This window comes from Anopheles coustani, chromosome 2, assembly GCF_943734705.1.
Source record: "Anopheles coustani chromosome 2, idAnoCousDA_361_x.2, whole genome shotgun sequence".
Taxonomy (NCBI): Eukaryota; Metazoa; Arthropoda; class Insecta; order Diptera; family Culicidae; genus Anopheles; species Anopheles coustani.
In genome coordinates this window covers 22,694,300-22,705,505 of record NC_071289.1, presented here as the reverse complement: position 1 = coordinate 22,705,505, position 11,206 = coordinate 22,694,300, and the positions used below count along the sequence as shown (strand labels likewise).

The following is an 11,206-nucleotide window of genomic DNA, read 5'->3' as shown; positions in this document are numbered from 1 at the left end:
AAAAATTGTAAAAAAAAAACTCTTCCGGGGGTGTAAAACACTTTCACGGGGAATTTAACAAAAACCCATGGAGTGGTGAAAGCGGCCTGCGGGTGCGACTGGCAAAAACCAGGCACCGGATCGGACGGCGGCGGCGGCGGCGGGAAAGTGTTTGGATTTTCATCAATTAAGTCCCAATAAAATAAAAAATAATCAATTTTCATCAAACGACTTTCGGGCCGGCCGCGGGTTCGGGCTGTTTTCTCTCGTTCGGCTGCGCTTCAAATCACTGACTCGGTCGGTAAATCCGGCTGTGTGACGTGTGGGGTCGAGCGGGATGAGATTTTCCAAGCCCGCTGCAATCGGGCTCGCCGTCGGGATAAGCCCGTGCCAGACCAGGAGGCTCCTGGGATCGTCCGGGCCAGAACGGAGTCCCGCGGGCCTTGATTATGCGGGCGCCTGGCGAAAGCAGCCGGCCCTTGCCGACACCGGCGCAATTGTTTGGTGAGAACTGTCTCCGCGACTGGCTGTCGGAAGGCTCGAAAAGAGAGAAAAAAAACAACTTGACAATAAATCAATCGGTGTGAAATTTAGTTCATTCAAATACTCGGAAATGGGTAGCATATTTAGTGCATATAAATAGATCTAAATAAATAGATCATGTAAACAAATAGATGAGAGAGCTAACTATTTTAGCCGTTAAATGTTCGATCTGGAAGAAAAGATGGTTGAGAAATTGTTTGAAATTTCATCCAGCTTTCTTGAGCACTAGTCATATTTTTATACATTATATATTTGCTTGACTTTACATACAATTACTGTCATATTTCTAGCAAATGCTAGAGCAAGCAAAAAAAGCAACAAGACAATTTAAGTTGAACAAGTTTTACCGTTTAGAGAATGAAATCAATTCCACTTCTCTTTTGTTAAGGAGTAAATTTCCTATAATTTTTTTATTTGTTATAAAAGATAGTTTTGTTTTGTTTTGTTTTAGTGTTGTTCTTTCTTTTCTAAATCGATAACTTGCTTTTGTGATGAGTGGAACATACGTTTACGTTTCCATGCCTCAAACCAATGCTTATAGTCAATTCCTAATATCTTTTGATGAAATATGCTCTAGTAATTAATCATTCAATGTTGATTTCGGTAAGCGATAGTAAATGTCTCCAATCGCAGCAGCATCCCCTGCAAGAGTGCGGTAGGTCCAGTTCAATTGGGCGGATTGTTTCATCAGATCGATTTCCACTTTCCCAGTTGGATCCCCGTTGGCGCTAAGGGCCCGCTCATGCCGGTGGTGGCGAGATGATCGTTACGATAGCTGCGATAGATCGATTGGACGGCGGTCGTAAATCACGCACCCCGAAACGGGTCAGAAGGGCGTCGGTCACCCGTCAGTGATCGATAACGGCGAGTCAAAAGTCGATTGGTGAGAAAATGTGCATTTCCACCCTCGTGGCCGTGCCAAAGGTGCGCGATTCAGTTCAGGGTACGCATCGGACTGGTTTTTCCGAGGCCGATAATCAATCAAGTGACAATTCTACCAAAGACGGATAGGAACTTTTCGCTTAACCGTTCGCCAATCCGGCGGTGTGAAAGTGAAAATTTTCAATGGGAGGATTATTGTACGTACGTTAATGTAATGGATTAGAAATGGAAGATCGCATAGGTCAACATTTGGTAGCTCCAAATCATACAAAAGCAATAAAGCTGGCAAATGTGTTTCATGAAAAATATTTTAGTAAGTAAAAGATTACAAAAAAAATATTCTAATTTATTAGATTCTTTTCGTTTTATGATTTACATTTTAACCTTTTTACTTCTCTTTCATTGTTAAATCATCGTTTACTTTCTATGTTTCGTCTAATTTTATTTTTCATTTGAATTCACTTGTTTTTTATATTGCAAAAATACTTATTATTTTCACCATTCTATCCTTTTTCTTGCATCCAACTTTTACATTTGAGCCATATGAGTCAAAAACAAATCAACTAACAATATCAATGAAAAATAAGGGAAAATGGAAAAAGAATATTCACTCACAATATGAAACATAAATCTGAAAAGAATAATATTGGGGATTTTTTTTTGTGGTCAAATGAGCATTTCAGAGTAGCTTTCATTTGTGTGTTGGACATCTTATGTAGATAAGCGAACATATTTCAAAAAATTAATGCAAGTGGTATTGCAACACATAGAATGGCACAAATATTTGATTAATTTTCAGAAACAAAAATGAGCTATCAAATGTACTATTTCCCATCAAACTCAACCTAATACCACATCTTAAACGGTTAAAATGTTTTCTTGTTTCATCCTCTCGGAAACAAACACACACTACGAGCAAACATTGCGCTGGCCACAACAAAACGGAGCACAATGTAACAATTTCACCGACCGTGTTGACAACCGTGCGGTTACTCTAATCCTACATACAATCCGCCAATCTTCGGTTTCGGAGCCGCAAAACCGCCACACTGATTAACGCACATTCCGTGCCAGTGGATTCCTCGCAGGAAAAACCCTTTCGGATGGGAAAGCTTTCTTGAACGGAGGGCAACAGGCGGCGCTAAGTAGGACTGGAAAACGCACTAGAGAAAGCGAGCGAGGGAGAAGGAAGGTGAAAAAAAGGTGGAGCTGTTGGAAAAGCAGCGTTTGGAGAGCGTATTTTTGAGCAGAAGCGTGCCTGTTTGAGACTGCGTGGGCGAAAAAGGAAAAGCGAGAAAAGCGAGATGAAACACATCGCCATCTCGTTGTCCTTGCGCCTGTTTCACGTTGAACACTAGTTGAAGGGTTATAGCGAAGGGAAGGGCCTGCTTTTTTAAGCAAACCATTATGCGCAAGTGCAAGCACGAAGGAAAATGTGGGATCGAGAAAGGAAAGAGATGCATTTTCATCCCTCCGGCGACTAAAAGTAAACGGCGAGCAAAGAACGTGAGATAGAAATCATCATCACGAGGGAAAGAGAAAACACAAACTCGCTCACAGCCTACGCGATGAAGAAAAACATTGCACCCTCGCATTTAATGTTTATTACAGGAAGCAATGCGCCCCCATTTTCTTTCGATCGGAATAAAAAAGAGACTAAATTAAAAAATAGGGGAGGTAAAATATGGCGAGAGAATTTTCTTCTTTGGGATGGCGGAATGCAATCCCGTCTCGGTGGGTGAGCTTGACAAATGAGATGCACCGCAAAGGAAAGATGCCGGCTACGACGATCAACACGACGATGATGATGATGATGATCATGTTGATGATGGTTGCTAGAAGATGGTGGCGGTGTTTGGTTGTGTAATTTACGCTGCCACCGAATCGGTTCGTTCTACCAATAATTCGTTAGGAATCGTTTATGTTCCCCCTTGCGCCCTCAAGGGACGAAAGTAGAGAGATATAGAGAGAAGCGTGAGAAAAAGGGAGCAAACAAAGCATTTAAAAAAATATAAGTGCGAGGGTGAGAGAACCCGAGAGAACCGCACGCCGGTCCAGAAAGCTACCCCTCGAGCCCAGCGCGTTAGGTTGTTTGGTTCAAATGCTCCAAAACGGTTTGGCATCGCGCGCGAGATCACGCCACGGAAAAGCGAGAGGATGTGTTGAGGGTTTTCCAACCCCATGGGAGAGCCCGCGAGAGCACACGAAAAACAGCGAGAGCAGCCCAGAAAAAGGGGGCAGATCGACACTCCGCGCTACACGGACATAGCGTTACAAGAAGCAAACAAGCGTTTCGTCAAATTCGGTTCCAATTGTTTTCCACAGCTCGCGCCCGTCGATAGTGCGTTCGATCGTCCGTCGAAGGGTTCGGGGTTTCGGTTCGATGCCGCGGTGTCGGATTTTTCGGCATTTTTTTTTTACTGAGCGGGGATAAATGAACAGACACTCGATCTCGTTTGGGTGAAAATTGTGTGAAAAAACATAATTTAGTGTACTTATTACGTGCCGGTTCTGCAATTAAAAGTTTCGAAAAGTGTTGTGAATTCAATTGTTGTTGTGAACTGTTCGCTTTTGAGTTGGTTGTAAGAAAAGTTTAATATTTTAAGTGAAACAAACCATCGGATCTCTTGCATACGAAGCACATTAAAAAAGCCGCTTTTCGAGCGAACAGTGAAATGTAAAAAGTGTAAAGTCTTAAAATAAGCAATTTGTGGCTGAGCTGAAAGAAGTTAAAAATGTGTTGAATGTGATAAATTGAAGAATAGGTTCGAGATACTTAATTGGTGGGCGCTAATAATTCTATCCAGTTTTCGTTAAAAATGTACGTATGATGTGTTTAAACAATGTGCATGAGATCAAAAATAGATACTTAAAAAAGTTTTTTATCAAATTAATCATAACGATAATTTCAATGAATATATTTTTTTATAACTTTGCTTTGATTTCAACTGGTGACTGGTTTTTCCCTAATGTTTTCTGTTCATCTTTCTTTTCCACAATTTTGTTTGGAGAAACCCTGAAATGTACACACTTTTAAATTATCAAAACATACCGAATCCTTATTGGTTGTTTGTTCAATGAACTTTGCTGGAGAAGCCTCATTTGAACAATAAAAACCTTTTCACGATCAACGATTCGGAATTAACCAATCGGAATTGATGGCTAAGCAACATCATCTCTACAAAATAAATAATTAAAGCCCAATTGCTAGTAATCTGTCTGAGGAATGCCGTTGGAAGCAGTTATAGGCCTGTTCTGTTGTTCTTCTTGATTGGTTCTCAATTACATAATTGGATGTTACACGTGTTTTCAAACTTGGAACGATCGAAATTGAAAAGATTTTGCTCTTGAAAGCTTAGCATGGAGACGTTAGAAGTGTGCTTTTCCTATAACATTTTGTAGATGAAAGTAGTACATTTTCGCTAGTTAAGTTTTCTGAACTGTCTTGTGTGCTTTTTTAGTCAAAGAAAGCATTCTTTATTAACAGTTGTGATTTTAATGATAAAACTTTTGATACATTTTTACGAACCTTCTTATTTTTTTTTAACTTATTTTAACGTGCCTTGAAAACTTAAATAAAATGGTTTACAATACGTAAAGGAAATGTGCCAATGATTGTCAAACTGTTGTTAATTCATTCAAACGCCGTTAGTGTCTGATGTCGACATGCCTTCATATTTGTATCTTTCGCAAAGGCATTCTTTTTATTGTTTTAATCATATAATAATCTGATATAATATCCTAGTTACAAAATGGCCGGCGAGTGGGACATCAACGACGCGCACATCCCGTTCATCCAAGAGCTCGTGTACGACAAGTTCAACGAGTGGTCCGACGGGCACGTGCGCTACGTGTACCATCCGTCGGACGACCATGCCCGGAAGCACATCTCGGGCTGGGCGATGCGCAACACCAACAACCACAACGTGAGCATCCTGAAGAAGAGCTGCCTCGGGGTGCTGGTGTGTTCGGCCCGCTGCAAACTCCCAACTGGCGGCCACATTCACCTGCGGCCCGCCATCTGTGATAAGGCACGCCGGAAGCAGCAGGGCCGGGCATGTCCGAACCGCAACTGCAAGGCGGGCCGGCTGGAGGTGCTTCCGTGCCGGGGCCACTGTGGCTACCCGGTGACGCACTACTGGCGCCACACGGAGAAGGCCATCTTCTTCCAGGCGAAGGGCGCGCACGATCATCCGCAGCCCGAGTCGAAGACGTCGGGTGAGACGCGGAAGATCATCGGTGCCGGAGGGAAGGCGGCCAAGGCCAAGAAGCTTTCGGTGTTGCTGTTGCGGGATGCCGCCCTGGGGAATAAGGTAAGCGATTGGAGCGATGACCCTGCAGCATTAATGGATGAAAAGGGAATTTTTCATCTGTTAATCGAAGTAACTCTTAAGGAGACCGAAGTAGTTACCATGGAAAAATCGATGATGTAACACCAATCCAAGATCGGTAAAAAGAAAGGTCACAGCATACCTTGCAACGCGTCAGAAATTATAAGAATAATTTTGACAGTTAGGTTGAATGTTTTTACCTTTCGAAAAGTTTGTGTAAAACAGAAAATTTAGTACTTTTTACTAATTGGACAGGCAATTGAAGCGTTCGGTATATGTTCTGTAGGACGGTTGCTCGTGTGGAAGACCAGCATACTAGAATTCGGTCATATCATGGCGACCAACATGATCCATATCCCATGACTTCGCATCGAGGACCACGGATTTCGACTACACGGATATTATTTTACTACAATATCTGCAAGGTCCATAACTCTAGACTTTGATCCCAAATTTGCTATATCATTTAAATCATCTATATTTTGGAGACCTATATCATTTAAAAGATTATTGCAAAGATCTTTCACATTTTGCAAGTATGATTGTAAATACTGTTTGAACCAACTGTCAAACCAATGTCGGAGCAGAAAATAGCTTTGTACCGATCTCTCTTTTAATCGATCTCATCAAGAAATGCTGAACGGCTAGCAAATGTTTTCTTTACTCCAGGTTTATAAAAATTCTACTTTATTACCACAGCTAATGTCCTTGAAGTCCTCAACCAAGTCGAATGGAGCTTCAGGACCGGAGATATTGCAGCCTCCACCGTTGATTCCCGATCCCAGTTACGGTAAGATTTACAAACCCTTTCAGAGCTACCAAAAATAAATGGATACTAATGGAGGAAAACTTATTCTTTTTCAGGAGATACTACGAAGTGTCTATCCTGCACCCGAACTCCCTGCGTTTGTCGGACGAAAATTAGTACTTCCCTAGCAAGAGCTGTGGAAGAAAATGGATCTTTTTTCGACCAATCCGCCCATCCACAACCTTCCCTTCAGCAGCATCACTGCAGTTCCGCCTGGTCTGCGTATGAATCTGCGGCAGGGGATTCCTTCACGCAAGCCTCTACCGGATATGACGCGAATGGATCGAGTATGAGCCACTGCCAGACATCGTCGGCCAGTAGCACCCCCGGCTGTTCCCAGCTGCGCACATCCAGCCTGATAAACGAGTGCTTCCATCCGGATGAGATCTTTCAACTGGATCAACCACTGCGGCAGCAGTCGAGTGCGGGATCGGCGGCAGTCGTCAGTCACCTAACGACCGCGACACCGACGACGTTGCTGGACCTCGGGAGTGGCGCGATCTATAAGAAGTGCAACCAAATCAGCCCGGAGTACATCTTCGGTACGGCCAGCAGTGGAACCACGAACAACGGGGATCTGGTGGGTGGAAGTTACCAGTCCTGCTCTTATGCCACTGGTGGAGGATCGGCAGGGAGTCACACCACGGTGGCTGATGGAATGGGTGTTGGACAAACGGTTACGGAACAACCGATCGGGAAGTACTTCGCCAGCGATGGTTACGGCAGTCTTCCGGCGCTTGATGAAAGTCCATCCAAAGATATCCTACGGTACATCAAGAAAGAGGCTTCTACTACAGCTAAGCAATCGCTCGGAGCCGATGCCAACTGCACGGGGGTCACGTCCCGTACCACACGGCCATACGACTGCGAACCGGGTCAGTACAAAAAGCCGGCCTACCACTACAGACCGTCCTCGACGGCGGGGACCTACTTTGCCCACAACAACAACAATAGTAACTCCGCCGCCAATAACAACAGCATTATCTGCACGAGTGGCGTGACCAAATCCACCCCGAACAGCTATGAGGCTCACCTGGACCATCACCATCCACTCACAAACAGCAATGGCGTCAATTATGGCTATCATGGACAGGCGGACTCGGTAGGACCAAGTGTGGCGATCTCGACTGGAAGCAGCTTCGAGCAGCCGTACGGAGCATCCAGCTATATCAGTACGACCTCAACGATGCTATCGGGTTCTCCGAAAGCCGTGGCAGCGATGACCCAGCAGCAGCAGCATCATCACCATCATCAGCAGCATCAGTCGGAGCTGCACTACACCTCAACGGTGTACGCTGCTGGTACGGATAATTACCGGTACGGCAACAATTACCTTAAAGGATCGTCACCGACGATTCACGGTGGCGTTCCGTTTCAGGCGTCGGCGGTGCAGCAAATGCACCCGGAGCTGCCCCTGGCGGCGTACGACTTCTATTAGGGGCGACGTACCAAGCGGGCAGCATTTAGTTGAACAATAAATAATTCTTAAAATATACCACCATTTGGTTTCGTGTTGAGATAACCCTACCCATTAGGGTGTATGTAATCTATTGGTTTTCGATAAGTTGATTATCATTCGTTTTGTGGCAAATTACATGCAACGGTAAACAAGATTAGGTTTACAAGGAATAAGTCCGCCTTTAATACTGATAATAACTACAATTTCAATGAATTGTGTGGCAAAAACTATTGTAAAGGCACATATTTATAAATTTATTTTTCAGTTTTGAGTTGATATTCTCTTCAATTTATCGGTTTAAAATAAATTTGTCGTACCTTTCAGACCGATCGATTTAAATATGATATATTTCATAATAATATTTAAAAAAAATTCAGATTGAAATATTACACGAAATATAGCACTCAAGGTGTATAGAGCCAAGTTAATTCAAGGTTTAGAAGATTGAGATGGCTTTCGCACAAGTACGTAAAAAGATGCCATTGATATTATTTTTGAAATGGCCGTTGATAATTACTTATTTGTTTTATAATTGATATTTGAAGTATAAATAACTGTTTATTTGGATGACATGAAGACAACAAAGTACCTTGCGCTACTTTAAGAAGTATAGAAAAGTTTAAAAAAAGTAAAGAAACAACTGGTTTCATTTTTTATATACTTTTTCATTGGTTTTATTTTCTCTACTTAAAAAAATTATAATTTGTCATAATAATTCTTCAATGTTTTTTTTTAATCATCCTCCCTCAGCACCGCGAGCCCCGTTCACCGGGGCCATTCTGTGGTTGAGTGCTGTTGTGTTTACTGTTATCCAGTTGCAGTATTTTTCTTTTGTTATGTGTGTCTCTCTCTTCTATGTTTCTTGTCCACTTTTCCACTCATTGTTGCAGTTAAGAAGTTACGTACCAAGTAGTTAATTAAATTTATGCATTATACTTATCGTTCGATTTGATCTCAACTCGCGCTAGTTCATTTAATAATCGCTTCCTTTTAACATTCGTTTGGTTTTTGTTAGAGTGAGTTGAACAATTTTTCTTTATGTCTCAGAGGGGAAAAACTTTCGCTACCCCATTTTCCTACACCCTTGCTAATCTTCTCTGAACCGTAATAAACCGTGTTCGATCTTTCGAGTCTAATGGGTTTTATTATTGGAAACGTATTGTTTTAAAATTTCCTTTCCGGTTGCAACAACCATTGCAAACATCTTTGAAGAGATGAAATGAATGCTTAAACCCATCGAACCCCGCAAACCAAAGTCGTACAAATGAGAAAAAATTGTTTTTGGCTTATATTTCCCCTTCAACTTCAATTCTTTAACGAGTTTCTCTTTTTTTGCACTTTCTGTACTGTATTATTCAAATGAATTGAATTTTGAAACTAATTCCCAGATTACTGCAAAAGTAAAATAGTTTGTTTTCTCAACATTGGCCAACAATTGTGAAATTTCCAATCCAACCCGATTCACTGTTCAGTGTAGTTTCCAGCGGGGGTCCGATGGCACAGTAAAGTACTACGTATATCTAGCTTCCCGTTGCCACAATTGGCAACACAAACAATGTTCTAGGAAACCACCGATTGCGATCTTTCAATCTCTTCGCTTGGTCGCTCGAGTTAGACGTATTGGTTTTGTAAAAGGTTGTTTTTCGCTTGAATGTTCCGATTCATTTGCAGCATATATCCGTGTTTTCGTTTGCTGGGTAAAACGGCCAATAAAATGTTTCTCTCCTTCGTTCTGCGTTCGTTCGGTTCATATTTTCTACAGTTTGAAACTCTCTTTTTTTTCACCGAACATTCCGCCAACATACTCCCGCGTCGGTTGGGAGGCATCATAGCATCATATATTTTCTTCGTTCCTTGTACTGGGACTATAGATTTTAGCTTAATTCGGTGCCCGCGAAAATATTTCTCCCAAACCATACGGTCCGTCCAGGCTTCTTCGTAACGTGATGTGTATTTACACCAAGCCCACACACGCTAGTCTAATCTTATCCTCTTCGCCTATCGGTGCGCCTCGCTTGTCGTTTCTTTTTCGTATGCACGGTTCGCGTCCTTTCGGTAGTTCACTCTTTGTTTTCGCTAAAGGGGTTATCAATTTTTAATTCAACATTCAACATTATATCCATAATAGTCAAGGGTTTCTAAACGTACAGTTGTAATAGTTTTGTTTTAATTTTTGTGTGTGTGTTTCCCCTTCTTGAATGAGAAGGTTTTCTTTTCTACTATCATTTGTGAACCGTCTTGATTCATGTTGTCGACCTCACTAAAAGGGTTACTAAAGGGTCTAGGGTGTGTGTGTGTGTTCTATTACTGTAGTTTTGTCGTCTCAACAATCCCTGCTTGGACTCGGTTTCAATTGAATGTGACCGTAAACTTGGAACTCGTTTAGTTTCACCGACTAAGTGGAAGAATACTTGCGTTTGGGGGTTTAGGAGTTTTCCTTCCTCCACTACCTGTCGAGGGCATTCCAATTCTGTACCATTATATCCTATTGCACACACCCAATCACACCCAAGTGCAGCACGTTGGCGTTCCACAAGTGTGTTGTCCATCGCTGCTGCTCTGTTAATTCTATCCACTCTAATTGCACATCATCCGGCCTGCACTGCACTTACAACTAATCTTTGCCTGAATGCATCCACTCGTTTGTGGTTGCCCCAACGTACCTCCGGCCACGTACTCCCCCTCGCGGAAAGGACAGAACGATATGCACAAACTAAGCGTAAGAGAAATTAAATCGAACGGTACGACATTCGATCTCGAACTAGACACATTTGCGATAGCTTTCACTCACCAAAGAGCCAAATCTTAACGTCGTAAGTGTCGGCTCCGGTACAACAACCTTCACGAAGAGCCTTTCCTACCACTCCGCGTCCCTTCTCCAAGACCCTCGGGTGGTTAAAAACTATCGATACCTTCACACCAACTAGGTGTGTACAATCTACGGAAATGGAGAGAAACTGAACATTTTTCCCCCGAAACAAACTGGATGGAATACATGGACCGCCTTTCGCTACAGACTACAGTTCCTGAAACATATTTCAACCAATGTCACTCCTCCTCCTGCTGCATTCAATACTTTCACTTTCCGCGGAAATGTGGAATTATTTTCTTTTCACCCATTTGCAAATTATTTACACATTTTCTTACCCTTCGCCCATTGCCCATTCGAGACTTGCCATTAGGCTGCCTTTTGCGGTAGCAAAA

At 42.5% G+C, this 11,206-nt stretch overlaps 1 protein-coding gene across 1 annotated transcript; it reads left to right on the top strand.

The window, feature by feature from the left end:
- The first annotated feature begins 5,156 nt into the window (after positions 1 to 5,156).
- On the top strand, positions 5,157 to 7,981 carry LOC131264098 (uncharacterized). Its single transcript, XM_058266386.1, has 3 exons — positions 5,157 to 5,717; positions 6,435 to 6,525; positions 6,600 to 7,981. Exons 1-3 carry the CDS (start codon positions 5,157 to 5,159, stop codon positions 7,979 to 7,981), a joined length of 2,034 nt encoding a protein of 677 aa, XP_058122369.1.
- Positions 7,982 to 11,206: the final 3,225 nt, after the last annotated feature.